This window comes from Arvicola amphibius, chromosome 14 (assembly GCF_903992535.2).
Source record: "Arvicola amphibius chromosome 14, mArvAmp1.2, whole genome shotgun sequence".
Lineage (NCBI taxonomy): Eukaryota > Metazoa > Chordata > Mammalia > Rodentia > Cricetidae > Arvicola > Arvicola amphibius.
In genome coordinates, this window is record NC_052060.1 from 28,045,823 (window position 1) to 28,062,433 (window position 16,611).

The 16,611-nt window shown below is 36.5% G+C and overlaps 1 protein-coding gene across 1 annotated transcript in view; it reads left to right on the plus strand.

The window, feature by feature from the left end:
- The window catches only part of Dpyd (dihydropyrimidine dehydrogenase), a 780,348-nt gene that overhangs the window by 165,332 nt on the left and 598,405 nt on the right, over nt 1-16,611 (plus strand). The window contains exon 4 of the mRNA XM_038311847.2: nt 2,912-2,999. Coding sequence (XP_038167775.1) covers nt 2,912-2,999 — 88 coding nt within the window. The remainder of the gene's footprint in view (nt 1-2,911; nt 3,000-16,611) is intronic.

Genomic DNA, 16,611 nt, shown 5'->3' on the forward strand with positions numbered 1-16,611 from the left:
TTTGTTCTTTTTCTTTTATTTTTTTAAACATAAGTTTATGATGTATATTTGCAGGATGTACTTCTAAGAAATCCTTTTTCTTTTTCCTCACAGAGAGTGTTGGGGGGGGGGGAATAGAAAACAAAACATTCTAAAAGCCTAAGTCTGAGTAGATAGGAATCCAAGAGAATGACAGATGTGAATCTAACAATGGCATTCAGAGCAATGACAGGGGAGAGGTTTAATGACTACATTTCACAGAGGACAATTGATTATGAAAAGCCTTCAGTACTCACTGTGAAAAATTTAATTTAGAGAGAAGGCTAAGGGCATAAGCCATAGAAAAGAGACCAGATTTAAAAACAAGATATTAATTAGGTTCTGCGAAATTGCTTCAGACAATGCCGAGGATGGCCGTACAATGAGGTGACAAGGAGATATCTATTGTTTTCTTGAAGGAAATGAACTAAGGTCTTTACACTTGGAAGTGGATACAAATGAGGGCCCTCATCCCTATGCCAGGGAGTAATGTAGAATTCATTCTTAGACAAATTATTGTAGGATTCTGCTCTTCTAACACACATGACAGTAGCATATTGTCTGAAGTTCTTCATCTTCTTCATCTTCTTGCTTTAGTCAGACTAAATCCTAATCTGACATATTCTTTCACCTTCAAACCTCGGCATGTACCGCTTCCACGCTGGAGCCATTCTTTCGTTTTCCTACGCTGCCAATCCTACCATTCTTTGCTGCCTTAACATCCACCAATCTTTGAGGTTTTTGTACAGTATTATTGCACTCAACAAATCTTTCCTGACTCCTACTCCAGAATTACTCACCCTCCCATATACTCCCTTAAGCTGTGTTTTGTTAAATCTTACATTGATCAGTTTGAAAATTGAAGTGCTCTTTCTATTTCTTCACTTTCCTGTAGTTCTATGCTCCACAAAAGGAACCACTGCCGGGCGGTGGTGGTGCACGCCTTTAATCCCAGCACTCGGGAGGCAGAGGCAGGCGGATCTCTGTGAGTTCGAGACCAGCCTGGACTACAAGAGCTAGTTCCAGGACAGGCTCTAAAAATGCTGCAGAGAAACCCTGTCTCGAAAAAAAAAAAAAAAAAAAAAAAGGAACCACTATGTTTATGTTCTTCATATCTTTCATTATTTTCTGTTACTGTAATAAAAATATCGGAGATTGAATTATATGCAAAATAAATACATATATTTAGTTCACCATGTGGGAGGTTAAAAGCCCAAATCACATGGCACAGGCTATAACGTGAGCTTTATGATGGATTATACATGTATGAGAGAGATAACAGTCAGCATTAAAGAAAGTCACAGGGAGGCAAAGATGGAGCAAGGCTTTCTCTTTTATACTGAGTCTCCTGTAAGAATAAACATGACATCCATCAATTCTTTCTGAAACTAGTACCCTAATGACTTCTCTTCCCAGTAGGCTCCATCTGTCAAAGGTTCTATGCTACCTTTCTGCATCATTTCTTTGAAAACCAAACTCCTAACTTGACTGACAAGCTCAATCTGTCATATGGGGAATCAGTTAATGTTGGAATATGAATGAGTAAATGAACACAAACACACAGACACACACACACACCATATACAAATTAAGAATAGTGCAATCAGCCGGGCGGTGGTAGTGCACGCCTTTAATCCCAGCACTCGGGAGGCAGAGGCAGGCGGATCTCTGAGTTCGAGGCCAGCCTGGTCTACAAGAGCTAGTTCCAGGACAGGCTCTAGAAACTACAGGGAAACCCTGTCTCGAAAAACCAAAAAAAAAAAAAGAATAGTGCAGTCAGTGTTTGCATCTGTTTCTATTCCACAATAGCGTTGTAGCATGATGGTTCTTACAGTATGGTTATCAATATCACATCAGAGACTAGAAACTTGGAAATACCAGGAGTTCCTTGGTGAAATAAGTATATCTATCATCTTACCAAATGTCACTTAGGTATATTAACCTTCAGGAATGTCTCTGGCTGGTTCCCCATGAAGAAGATTCTGACTTAAATTTGGGAAGTGAAGGGAATAGAATTGGATATAGAGTAGATCCCTGTGGTGCAGTACCCCACATTGTCTCTCTAAACCTCACATTGACCTGCAATTGCACCAGTGCTGCCCCAAGCAAAGTATACCATGACCTTATTCCTTTCCCTTAAGGTGAAGGCAGCTGTGGGAAGAAAATGCTTTGTTCTCTAAGGGAGTGAATCTGGGCAACTTTTTTTTTCCATACTTGTTTATTACATTTAGAGTTTTGCCTGCTAGAATTCATTTTATTTTTTTCTCTGTATTTTACATTTCAGCCACAGTTCTCCCTCACACCCCTCCGCCCACTCCCACTCTTTGAAACAGTTGTTACAGTGCTCACTTGTGCTGTTCCTGAACTATATGCGTCAAGACAACAGAGAGTCCGATGAAGGGAAGAGGGAGGGAGGAAAGGAAATAGAGAACAGCAGGAAGTTTGGAGAGAAGAGAGAAAATAAGGACATTGTAACTGTTACGATATAGATCTCCTTTGCATTTGCATAGTAATTGTAGTCTCTAAGACTTACAAGCTGTGTCATAAAATATAGCATATATTAAACCGTGTACTGGTATATCAAAAAAGTGGAAGATTCCATAAAAGAGTGAATATGTATCTCTAGGTTAATACCTCCTAAAACTTAGGAGCAGCTCTGAGAGAACAGGATGCTAAGTACCAGAAGGTCACCATTTCACATATCTCAGGAGGCATAAAAATTTAGAAGGTAGAGACAGTATTTACGGTATCACTTGAAGAATTCATGCTTAAAATTTTTCAGTCTTATTTGTATTTGTTAAGTGTCAACTCTGAGTTGGTCTAAAATAAAAAAAAATAGAGAGATGATGTCATCTTCTTTGTAATTTTTTAACACAGTTATTCTATTCCCCAGGTGCCTGAAATGTGCAGATGCCCCCTGCCAGAAGAGTTGTCCCACAAATCTTGATATTAAATCATTCATCACAAGTATCGCCAACAAGGTGAGCTCAGAGGTCATGGCCATAACGAGACTACAACACACGCAAACTCACAGCAGATGCAGTTGCTCCTGCCAAACCTGCACAAGAACAAGCCAATCAGCATCCGATCATGAGGGTAGATCTCAAGCCCCACCCTGAGCTGAGAAGGGACTGAGAGCTGATGACTTCTGTGGGAGGGAGAGTCAGTATTCTTTAAGGGAGTGCCAGTTAAGTAGGTTAACTCTGCAACTATGCGCTAGTGGATAGGCTCAGCCCTGTGAAACCATAGACAGGATGAATTAAACTCAAAGGGTTAAAAAAAAAGAGAGAGAGACACAATCTTGGCAGTAGGATAGGGTAGATCTGAGAGGAGTTAGGGAATTTGGAAGAGTGGACAGTGAATATTATATAAAAAACAACATCTCTGCATGAGTGGAATTATGAAGGAATTAATTAAAATGTTATAAATGTTTTGATATAATCAGTGGTTACTGCTTAGGTTGTAGGACATGAATTTAGTTTTCACGGTCATATTTAGTAGGATTTGAAGTGCTAAATTTTTAGTCTGATTGCTTGATAATAACCTGGTGAAAACTAATGACCTTGTCACTTTCTTCTATGAGGAAAATGTAGCAGTAGTTTTCCAATGTTGCTGCAAAATACTTAGTGTAGACGTGATTACTATCCCTCTTCGTTTAATGTGATGAGTCTTGCAGCTATAGTGAGTCTGCTGTTGTTTTTGATAGTGACTACTGAGTACCTACTGTTTGTCAGTACCAAGCATTAAGATGTCCTTGCTGTGGCCATGACAGCATCATCATCTTAAAAGTACATTATTGTAGCATGTCTGATCAAAACCCAGAGACAGATATTGGTGTCCAACCCGAAGGTCAGAAAAGCAAAACAGATAACCACTGGCTCTTATCTCTTCCTCAGTTCAAAATAGACATTCTACCTCGAGAAATCTTAAATAAGACTTAAATAAGTGAGAGATCTCCTCCCATCTTATTTTCCTCTCTCGTACTGGGACTAAAGGTGTGCACCACTACCACCCGGTTTCTGTGGCAAACTAGTGTGGCTACTGGGATTAAAGGTGTGTGTCACCACTGCCTGGTCTGTAAGGCTGACCAGTGGGGCTGTTTTACTCTCTGATCTTCAGGAAAGCTTTATTTATTAAAATACAAGTAAAGTATCATGACACACAATGAAAGATAAATAAAGACACACTTTAAAAATACCCAATTAGAGTTTCTTTTGGTTGATGCTGCATTCCATGTAACCCAGAAAGACTGTTCATACAACGTGTGTGAAAGAAGGAATGTGAACATGCACATTGCTTCTTTGAGGAAATGGTATGTAGCTTAAGTAAACAGGAGCAAGATACCATGAGGAAAGGAAGTGGAAATGCACAAATCAGTTGTGATTAGGTTGTAAAAATCCACGAATAACGTGTTCTATATTTAGGTGTTAATCCCTTAGGGACTGGGAAATCTGCTTTGCATTTTTGGAAAAATTCTATAAGGGATCAGGCCTTAAATGGCATAGTATTCAAAATAGTCATTATCATCAGAACTTTGTCTTACTTGTTAAATAATACCACCACGTGGAATGTGCTTGAAATTAAATTCATTTACAAAGGATCTTACCGAAATATGCAAAGCTTGAAGCCTAAAATATTCTGGCTGAAGCACATACCTACATGAACAGTACTCCTATCGGAAATGTGGGGTTGGTTGATGGCCATCAATCTAGGAAGCGTGCTAACTCAGTTGTCTCCGTTCTGTTCCACACCAGAAGTGCAAAAAACCTAAAGGTGACACGGTGCACTCATTCAGAAATCTATGCTAATGGCAGGAAAGTGACGCAAAAGAATGATGTCATCTTTGAAGGGCTGCTATCCTCTGTGAGATACATGAGAAAGGTCTCTTTGTTCTGTTGTTCAAACTCCCTCTCTTCTGGGCTGGCGTAATGGCTCCGTTCTTAAGCGTACTTGCTGCTCTTGTCGGAGACCAGGGCTAATTTCTCAGGACCCCCATTGTGGCTCGGAGTGATCTAACACTCCAGTTATGTCCAGTATGATGTATGTCATACTCTTCTGACTCCCAGGCGTCGGATACACGTGTGGTACAGATACACACATAGAGGCCAAATACTCATGACAGAGGATACAAATAAATATTAGAAAACAAAGAACAAGAGAAACAAGCTTTTTCCATTTTCTTAACTTATCTCTATGTTGTTATTTATTCAAACATATTCACAATCTAATTAAAATTGTTGAAGTTTTTTTTTTGAAAATTTCATCATTAATAAGGCTGGAAATAAACTTTTTAAAGTAGTGTATTCCTGAGAAATTACAAAAATCATTTGTAATAATCATCAAAGGTCAAAGATTTATTTTCTTTGAAGCCTGCAGGTTTTTAGACAAAGACTGGCAGTGTACAGTGTAGGTTGTCCCATACTGCTCTGCCAGTGGACCTGAACACAGGAGGGGGTTCATCCCAGGGTGAGAGAGTAATTGAATTGCCTGACTCAATGAGCCTTGTGCCTCTTTGGGAAAAAGATGTCGCGGGTGTTGTATTGTGTTAGGCTTCTGTGAGTCACTGGAGTTTATACCAATATGTCCATTCTTTATTTTCTTACAAACTGGATTACAACTCTGGTTTCGAAAGCTACGCTCAGGTCTATTGTCACTCCACAGTCAGCTTTTCTCTGTTTCCTTAGTACAGGCCGTTGTTGGCGATTGTCTCTCTCAATTGGAAGTATGCGTTTCGGAGTCGTCAAACTGTGAACACTGGGCTATGTTTCTGGGTAGCTTTCTTTTTGAGAAAAACTACTTTATCTGAGAGTGTGTGAAGCCAAACTCGATAGATATAATGGGAAAAGTCTGTTTGCTTAAGTATTCATTTCATGACCCTGTATTTTGAACAGTAGTGATGTGTTCTCTTTAAAACTATTCTGTTAAACGGTAAAATACAGATTTCCCTCTTTTTCTTCGCTATTAAGTAAGTACACACAAGTTTAATAATGAGCATGACATGAAGGCTTCCTTGGATGATTTAACATAAAGTAAAAAAAAAAAAAGCTTCTTTGGGTTTGGAAGAAGGTTCAGGGAGTAAAACTCATCTTGTGCAAGCATGAGGACCCAAGTATATATCCAAGATCACACAGAAACGCGGGCCAATGAGATCCATCTGCACTTCCAGTGTTCCTATAGAGAGATGGGAGACAAGAGGAGAATCCCTCTGAGTTCATGGCCAGCTAGCCTGCTCTACTCAGAGGCAGATAAACAGAGCCTCTGTGGCAAACAAGATAGAAGGTCAAAGATACCCCCCAACATTGTTTTTTGACCTCCACAGGCAATGCACATTGCATATGCACACACATGCAGACACACACACACACACACACACACACACACACACACACACACACCACACAAATCAACTGTTCTTTTTCCCTATAGAAAGAACTATGGCACATAAGAACTTGTACAAGTTCTAACCTGGAAAACTTACTGGCAATTACTATCACAAGTAGTATTTCTATTTCTTGTGCAAGTTCTCTTGGTATGTATGTGCATGCCTGGCATGTGTATCATGTAGAGCCACAGAGCTGTGTAGCGGGATGGCATTCTCTCCTGAGTCTGAGTTCCATTTTCAGCTGCAGAGTGCTCCATGCTCTCACAGACAATATGCTGATTATCTTTTCTGGAGTAATTGACTAACACTAAAACTGTGCTTGTCTTACTTCTTTAATCAAAAAATGCCAGCTGCTCCTCAGTGCCTAGAAAGTAATATCTGATTGAATACACAATGAGTGTTGATAAAGTTGGCTGGGCTTTCTCTGATTTTTGTATTAAACTATGTGTACCTCAAACACCTATGAATCCGTAATTTATTCCTCAGTAATTTTTAAATATATAAATATTTTTGGTATGTAAAACCAAAGGTAGCGACACGATTTTTGACTTCCCTTTAACCCAGGATGCCTTACTTGGTAGGACTTTAGTTATGGACACCTCTGTTTCCTGGAATTGTTACAAATGTAACCAACCTGACATTGAGGACACTCCAAGAGAGAGAAAAAAAAACGAAACAAAAAATATTATTTCTGTTGACTGTCAAAGTCCACTGCCATTGTCTACAATTCTGAAAGTGCTCATGTGGTTTATGTCAGTGGCTTCGAACTCCTGTGCCAGTGGCAATCACAAGTGACTTGTAAGATAGTAGGCATCAGATAGCGGGATGCCTGTCACCAAGGCATTAACCAGAGTGGCTTCTTTTTAAACAGAATAAGTTCCTTTGAATCAACCCTTTTCCCTCTCAAAAAGCATTTTGTGTATGTTAATTCCATTTTTCAGCAGTTGATGTGAGTTTTATAAGTGCTTCTTTCACTCAGTGTTGGATTGACTTGACTCACATTTTGTCCAATTAGATGTATATTTTTATCCAGGTGTCTTTATGAGGAAGCCGTTGATGTCTCCTGGCATCCTTTAAATTTTTATTTATAAAGACTGTATTTTTATAGTTGTGGCTTCCGCATCTCTTCTTATTTTTTCATTAATATAAAAAGAAATACTTTATCCATTGAATTTGGGGTTTGCGATGTTTCCTATTTTATTTCATAAAGGATATGATTCCAGGATCTGTGACTATATTTGGATGGTGAGTTAAAGTCACGTTATCACTATTTTGAAGATGGTTTCTTGGGAAGGTGGTATTTTAAAGCATTTCATCAATGGTATGAAATAACTTTATTGTGATTTATCTGTAAGCAATTTTTCTTCCATTTATGGAGATCCTTAAATGTGTAGGTTAATCTCTTTCCATATGAGGCAATTTCTCCTCATTTTTCTCTTTTTTAACTTTATAAAATATTATTACATATTAAAATTTCTTTTTTTGCAGTGTTTGAAGCAAGTGCTTCTCTTTTTCATTATTATTATTATTATTATTATTATTATTATTATTATTATTATTACATATTTTCACCTCCTCCCATTTCCCTTCTCCTCCCCGCATCCACTCTCCTCCCTCTCCAGTCCAAAGAGCAGTCAGGGTTCCCTGCCCTGTGGGAAGTCCAAGGTCCTCCTCCCTCCATCCCAGTCTAAGAAGTTGAGGATCCAAACAGATTAGGTTCCCACACAGCCAGTATATGAAGTAGAATCATAACCCAGTGCCTTTGTCCTTGGCTTCTCAGTCAGCCCTCCTTGTCAGCCACATTCAGAGAGTCCAGTATTAGAAATTTATCTTTCATAAATTTATGTCCCCTGATTCTTTTGGGAAGAGATAGAATTGCACTGTGATTTCCTTCATTCATTTTTTGAGTAGTATTGTCAACATCTTCAACAACTGACTTTTTAAAAATAGTTCATGGTCCATTGAGTTTTAGCTACAGTGATATCTATTGTTTCTTTTTTTTCCTTTTCTCTTACATACATTTCATCCTTAAAGCAGTTTCCCCTCTCTCCTCCCTTCCCAGTTCCACATTCCTTAACTCCTCCTTCATTTTTCACCAGTAAATGAAATGGTAAGCCTCCAATGGATATCAACCAAACATGGCATATATATTAAAACAAATATATATATATATATATATATATATATATATATATATATATATATATATATATTAAAACAAAGGGCCTCCCCTCATATCGTGGCTAGAAAAGACAACCCAGCAAGATGAAAAGAATCCCAAAACCAGTCAAAAGAGTCAGAAACAGCTCCTTCTCCCACTGTTGGGAATCCCACAAGAAGACCAAGCTATGCAACCATAACATATATGCAGAGGTCCTAGGTCAGACCAATGCAGGCTCCCTAATTGTTGGTTCAGTCTCTGTGAATCCCACAGTCTCTGTAGGTTTTCTTCAATCTCTGTGACCCCTCTGCTTCCTACAATCAATCCTTCCTACCCCTCTTCCCCAGCTTAATGTCTAATATTTGGCTGTGGGTCTTTGCATTTTTCCCCATCAGTCACTGGATGAAGCATCTCTGATGATGATATTCCTAATCTCCTATCTACTTGTACAGCAGTAATTAGGAACATTTTATTGACTTGTTTTTCCATTACCGGTCCTGCCTGGTTCTATCTGGGTCCCTGGGATGTCTAGCTTTTGGGTCCTGGATCTCTGAGTGGTATAACAATTTGGTCCCTTCTCGTAGCATAGGTCTCAAGCTGGACTAGTCATTAGTTGACCACATCCATAATTTCCATGCCACTTTTACTCCAGCATATTTTGTATGCAGGGCAAATTGTACATCGAAGATTTTGTGGCTAAGTTTGGTGTCCCAGTCCCTCCACTGGAAGTCTTGCCTGGTTACAGATGGCTGGTTTAGGCTCTATATGCCTACCCTACTAGGAGTCTTACTTATTTTGGTCACCCTCGTAGACTCCCGGGAGTTTCTACTGTACTAGGTTTTTAGCTTGTTCCAGAAATGCCCCCCCCACCAATTCCTGATGTCACTCTCAGTAATCTCTTCTTCAGTCCTCCCACAGCCTGATCACTCCTGTTTCCATCCCTCTTCTCTCAACCCCACTCCAATGCCTGTTCTATTTCCCTTTCCTCGGGAGATTCATATGTCTCCACTGGAGCCCTTCTTGTTACTTAGCTTCCTTGGGTCTGTGGGTTATAACATTATTATCTTTACTTTGCAGTTAATATCCATTTATAAGTGAGTATGTAAATGTAGACTGTGCCTTGCTTTCCCAGCTGCCCTGACCTGAATAATCACACAGAAACAGTTATTAATTACAACACTGTTTGACTGGTGGCTCAGACGTATTTCTAACTAGCTCTTACAACTTAAATTAACTCATTATGATTAGTCTATGTATTTCCACATGGCCATGGTGTTGCAACATTTTCTACATGTCTTGTTTCCTCAGTGGCTGGCTTGCATGTCTCTCCTTTGTCAGCTACATGGTTTCTGTCTTTCTCTGCGTTCTTTTTCCCTGCGCTCAGTTTAGTTTACTCACCTACCTTAATTTTGCCCTGCCATAGGCCAAAGTAGCTTCTTTATTAACCAATGCTAATAAAACATATTCACAGTATATAGAGGGGAATCCCACATCAGAGTACATATTATGTTTTTCTTTTTGGGCATGGGTTATCTCACTTAAGGTGATTTTTTTTCTAGTTACATCTATTTTTCTACAAATTTTATTTGTAATTTCTTAACAACTGATGAATACTCCATTGTGTAAATATACCATGTATTCTTCATCCATTCTTCAGTAGAGAGACTTCTGAGTTGTTTCCAGTTTCTGGGTATTATGAATGAAGGTGCTATAAACATAGCTGACCTAGTCTACTAGTGGTAGGATGGAGTGTTCTTTATGTATAAGCCCAGGAGTTGTATAACTGATAGCTTGAGAGATAGCTCATCCATTAAAGGCTAGACTCATGATAAAAAAGTTCCGATTGTTTCTAAGAGTTTTTAAAAACTCATTTATAATCTACCAATGTTTATCTAGTTATTCAAGTTATACTATTCTAACCATAGGTAAAATATTTACTTTCCTACTCTCTAATTCCACTCTCCAAAGTTGCTAGGAGTCTGTTTCTACCATCTGTTCTGTCTGCTCATTTTCTTTAATGCTTAGTGATATACTTTTTATTCTGCTTTTTTCTTTGAACCCATGAAGGAACTTTTATGAACACTCTTAAAATGCAGGTTTCTTTCTTTTTAAAAAAATAATTTGATTAAGTATATATTTTTCTCTGCTTCCCACTTTCCTCCCTCTCCCCTTTTCCCATGATCCCAATGCTCCAAATTTACTCAGGAGATCTTGTCTTTTTCTACTTTCCATGTATATTAGATCCATGTATATCTCTCTTAGGGTCCTCATTTTTGTCTAGGTTCTCTGGGATTGTGGATTGTAGGCTGGTTTTCATTTGCTTTAAGTCTAAAAGCCACTTATGAGTGAGTACATATTATTTTTCTCTTTCTATGCATGAGTTACTTCACTTAATATTAGGTTTTCTAGATCTATCCATTTGCCTGCAAATTTCAAGTTGTCATTATTTTTTCTGATGTGTAGTACACCATTGTGTAAATGTGCCCACATCTTCTTTGTCCATTATTTGGTTGGGGGGCATGTAGGATGTTTCCAAATTCTGGCCATGACAAATAATGCTGCTATGACCATAGTTGAGCACATGTCTTTGTGGTATGACTGAGCATCCTTTTGGTATATACCTAAAAGTGATGTTGCTGGGTTTTGAGGTAGGTTGCTTCCTAATTTTCTGAGAAATTGCCACACTTATTTCCAAAGCAGCTGTACCAGTTTGCACTCCCACCAGCAATGGAGGAGTGTCCCCTTTACCCTACAACCTCTCTAGCATAATTTGTCATAAGTGTTTTTTGTTTTATCTTGGCCATTCTTACAGGTATAAGATGGAATCACAGAGTTGTTTTGAGTTGCGTTTTTCTGATGGCTAAGAATGTTGAGCATTTCCTTAAGTGTCTTTCAGCCAGTAAACGCATGTTTTTATAGAAAAGGTTTACATTTGCTTTGGTCAGTTAGTAGCTTTAACATTATTTTCTTGAAATACCTCAAAATACCTTTTTTTCTTCAAATCAAACATGGTCTGGAGATTAAGCCAAAAATATTCTTGAGTACTGGATTATTGTAAATTCCTTATATGGCTATTTCTCTTCATTTTGGATAGTTACTTGGTTATAACAGGAAGAATTTTATAATTTCAGATGGGAGAGAGGGAAGGAGCAATATCTTTTTTTTTTTTTTTTTTTTTTTTTTTTTGTTTTTTCTAGACAGGGTTTCTCTGTAGCTTTGGAGCCTGTCCTGGAACTAGCTCTTGTAGACCAGGCTGGTCTCGAACTCACAGAGATCCGCCTGCCTCTGCCTCCCGAGTGCTGGGATTAAAGGCGTGCGCCACCACCGCCCGGCAGGAACAATATCTTTATCTTTGTGATAATGTAGGCTTATATAGCCCTTGCTTTCTAGTAGAGTTTTGTTTTAGTTTCACATTTTGGGTGAACCTTGAAGTTTCTCTCAAATATGCAATGTTCTTACAATTCCTGACTGTGGAATGTTGCTGTCAAATGTGTTGAAGATAATTCCAGGTGTATCACAGCACGGTTGGCTTTGCCATCATCTTTGGTTTGGGTACCTATCTATTATCGGACTCATTAAAGCTAGCTTTACATGAAATATATTCTTTATAATTTTAAATTCGAACTAGAAAGACCATAACAGAATACTAGTTGGAATAGTGTCAATAAACAAAAAACACTATATGGAATTGATGAGAAGTCTACATTGATTTTTAAGAAGTCCATAATTCTGTGTGAAAGTATCAGAGTGATTACTGAAAATAAATTATTTGTTATAACAGGTATTGACATTACTATAAACATAACTAATGTTCTATACTGTTGACTTAGAAAAGTACAAGTCTACAGAGTGAGAAGTGAATGCATAGAAAATATAAATACTGAATTTGAGATTTTGGTTCAGTAGAAAACATGACTCATTCATAAGTTGTTCTTTAATAAACATAACTTCTGAAACTGGTCATTTTTAGAAATACATAATACAGGGCTGGAGAGATGGCCAAAGGTTTAAGAACACTGGCTCTTCTTGCAGAGGACCTGGGATCGATTCCCAGAAACCTCTTGGTCAGGTCTGTTATTCCTGTTCCAGAGGATCTGATGCCCTCTTCTGGTCTCCATGGGCACCAAGCATGCACACAGTGTACAGACATATGTACAGATAGAACCCTCACTCATAAATAAAAATGAACAAATCTTTAGAAAAAATAGACTAAAATTGCATATATTATGTATATTTAAAGAGAATTTAAAAATTAAAAGCTACATGTTAACTGAAAATAAATCTTAATATACACATGGGTATAATCTGCCATAAAAAACTCAACTTAATGAAAAATTTTTTTGCTGTTTATTTCAGACCAAGTATTAATGTCATAAAAAAGTTGCTGAAATTTGCAAGGGAGGAGAAGCTGTTGTAGGAATGGAAAATGTTATCAACAGTATGAAATGCTGATACAAATCATTTATGACTATAGTACATTGTAGAAGTTGCATATTTTTCAAAGAATGTAGGTCAAAAGATGGACTATCAATATTTACTTACTAGTTGTTAAAAATCAAAGTATGTGATAGTTTTTGATCTTCATCAGGAAGGAAATAAGAACTCTCATTCAACTCCCATATATATGGAATCACATGTGTGTGTGTATTTAAATGTGTATGTAAATTTGTGTTAGTGTGAATTTGTTTCTGTTGATTAGCTATATATTACAAAGTGCAAGCTATACTGGAATGGCAAGTCATTTAGTAAAATACATCCATTCATTGAATAACTAAGAATGGTTGTTTTAGACATATCCCTTAAAGATAAAAACTATTGCATAAATAGGCACATATTTGATTATGTCACTTGAGATTGTAATGTTGAAAAAGTAAAAACTGGAGATATCTTTATGTGATTTTTTTATCTATTATGTAATTTTATATTATTCAATGCTGTTATGCTAATCTACAAATGAATTATTTAGCTATTAATAATACAAATCTTATTGAATAATAATAGGCATGTTGTTTACTAATATGAAGCATAACACATTTCAAGGAAAAACATTCTGGTTAGCATAAGCTGTTCACAGTATTTGCAACGTGAAGTTTTAAGATTTTCCTTGCAAATATATAAATTATCAAATGTTGTATAAATATTTATATTTAAAATATTACATATAAAATAAATAAATCACATCTTACAATGTACATATATATTTTATAATATATGATAAATTTAAATTAGAGAACAACATAAAGTTAGGAGAGAAAGTTTTCAGAATAACACCTGATGGCTCTAACCTTTTTTAATTTCAGTGTGTAGACTGTTCAACCTTTGCCAAAGGTCTTACAGGTCTATACATTTTTCTTGTACTTTGCCTTGCTCTATTTAAATGTCGCTTTGCCTCACTGTACTTTAATGTCCCTATCAGCACATTCTTAAGGTCGTGTTTATTTAGATATGTTTAAATTCTCAATTATTCTTATCTGTCTGTCTGTCAGTCTATCTGTGCATCTATTTGTCATTCTGCCACAAAGGAATCAGCTATTTTAATTACAATGTTCCATAAAATATATTTCAATGAGAAATTGTGAACAGCTTCCTGAAAGCATGGCGATTTTCAAAATATTTGATTTACTTTACATAGACGTCTGCCTCTATGTATTCTCTAAAGTAATTATGTTTACATTATAATAAAATATGGTTTTAAAGTGATCAATGCAAATGTATGCACAGATTGGCTACTGTATTATTAGTTAATAATTCTATTAACTAAATTTTTCAAGATTAATTTGTTAATGTATAACTCCCACACAATGAGTTTGAGATACTGGAGTAATGAATTTGCTAGTTTTAAAGACAGAGGTCCAGTTTATATTATCTATATCATTTACCTTATTGAGTTGTGTTGAGACTGAAGAAGCACTGCCTCTAGATACACTGGTGCTTATCTCAGATCTACCTCTTCTGTTTTGTGATTATTGTTTTATTATTATAAAAGATAACATTTTACTTCTAACCAAGAGTTTAGAATAATGTGTGCTTTTCTTTGGAATTTCTTTATTAGCTGAGCATTTAAATCTTCTGGTAGTCTATTATTTAAAACACGTGCTGATGAAATATAAATAGCAAAGTACAAGCCGTGTGTAATCTGCAAATATTTCAGTTTAAATAGGATAGTTGATTTTCACTGCATAGCTTAAGTCAGTTTTTTAACAAGATATTTTTTAAATTATGTGCACATGTGCACATCTGTGTGCAGACCTGTGAACATGGATGCTATAGCCACAGAGGTCAGAAGACAGCATTGGATTCTCCTGAAGCTGAAGTTACAGGCTATGAACTTATCAGCGTATATTCTGGGACATCTACCCTGGTCCTCTACAAGAGCAGTGTGTGCTCACAACCCCTGATCCCTTTCCTCAGCCAGTTCTGCACTAAAACAGCAGCATGATTGTGTTGCTTGTGTGGCCACAGCAAAAATAAAAATAATCTTTTAAAATGTTACTTAATTTTGCAAAATATATTAAGCCAAGCAGTGGTGGCACATGCTTTTAATTCCAGCACTTGGGAGACAGAGTCAAGTGAATCTCGGTGAGTTCAAGACAAGCCTGGTCTACAAGAACTACGTCCATGACAGGCACCAAAACTATACAGGATCCCTGTCTCATAAAACAAAACAAAAAATGTTCCTTAATTAGAATTATTTTTAAAATTGTGTAATAATAATTTCAGTATAAAATAAGTTTATATCCTACTTTTTTCCTTTTACTAGTCCCAAGACAAAAGGAATCCTACATAAAGAAACATATAGTATATTACTTAGGATTTTTAATATTAAAAAGTTTGACATAATTAACCATAACATAGGCCAAAAGGAGTTTGAATTTAAATAACCTAACTAACTACCATATTGTTTAGAATGCCTATTTGCAATCCTGGAAGAATAAGTGATTCATTCCTAACTGCTCTGATAGTGTAAAAGGTCTTACAGAACCCAAGTGCAGTGTCCTGTTTAATGCATACTACACCATTTGCAAGAGAAAAGTATTGGTTGCAATTTAGTATTAAAATATAAAAGGTGGATAAACAACATACTGCTATCACAATGAGATGTGTAAGTACTGTTAGCATATGAATTGTTGAGTAAAATGTATTATACAGTGAACTTCATGTTAAATATATTTGAGTTTAGTTTTCTGAAAACTACTTTGATAAATTGAAAAATTTAAAATAAATTATTACAATCAATACTAATTATATTTTTGAGAGCAGTGGTAGGTTTAAATTAATGTGCCTGCAATGGAGAACATTTTTTGAGAAATCTATTTGTACCCACTGTATAATAACATACTGTCGTACATATCACAGCATACTGTCACTTAAGAAATATCTTATATTCTTGGCAACAAAGAGCCAACCCTCAAAAATAGTCTGACATTTTTTAAACACAGAAGAAAATAGTGGTGTGAAATTGCAGTCTAGTTATAATTCCTTAAATAACCAGGTATGTGTTATACATGATGATTAAAATATCACATATAGTACTTAGAAACCTATCTCGTGATACCCACTGAATACATGAACACTTCTACATGCATAATGCATATGTGTGCATGCACTGGACATGATGTATGTGAGCAGCCAAAGCAATTGTTCTAAATATTGGCTCAAATCGGATTATTTGGAGTGAGATTTGTTGAGCATTATTTACTTATATTTGGCAGATAATTTTGCCATTAACATTTGTTATTGAGGAATAGCCAACATTATTTGTGATTTTTATTAAAAACTTTTAAAGAAACAAAAAGCAAGAGTGTCAATAAAAATTCAAATTTTCTTTTCATTTATCTGCCCAGTTTGGGTATCAGGTGTATCCTGAACCAGTTGTGAAGTGGAATAATCAGTAGCATGGATAAGTTTACTGCACTGGATCCTGATCTCCTGAATGTGGAGCTAATTGAAGTGCACTAACATATCCTCAGTTTCTACTTCATCACACTAGGAGACAAATATAATTTTAAAGTGTGTTTGTGTGTGTTTGATGTAAATTACAGTAAAAAAT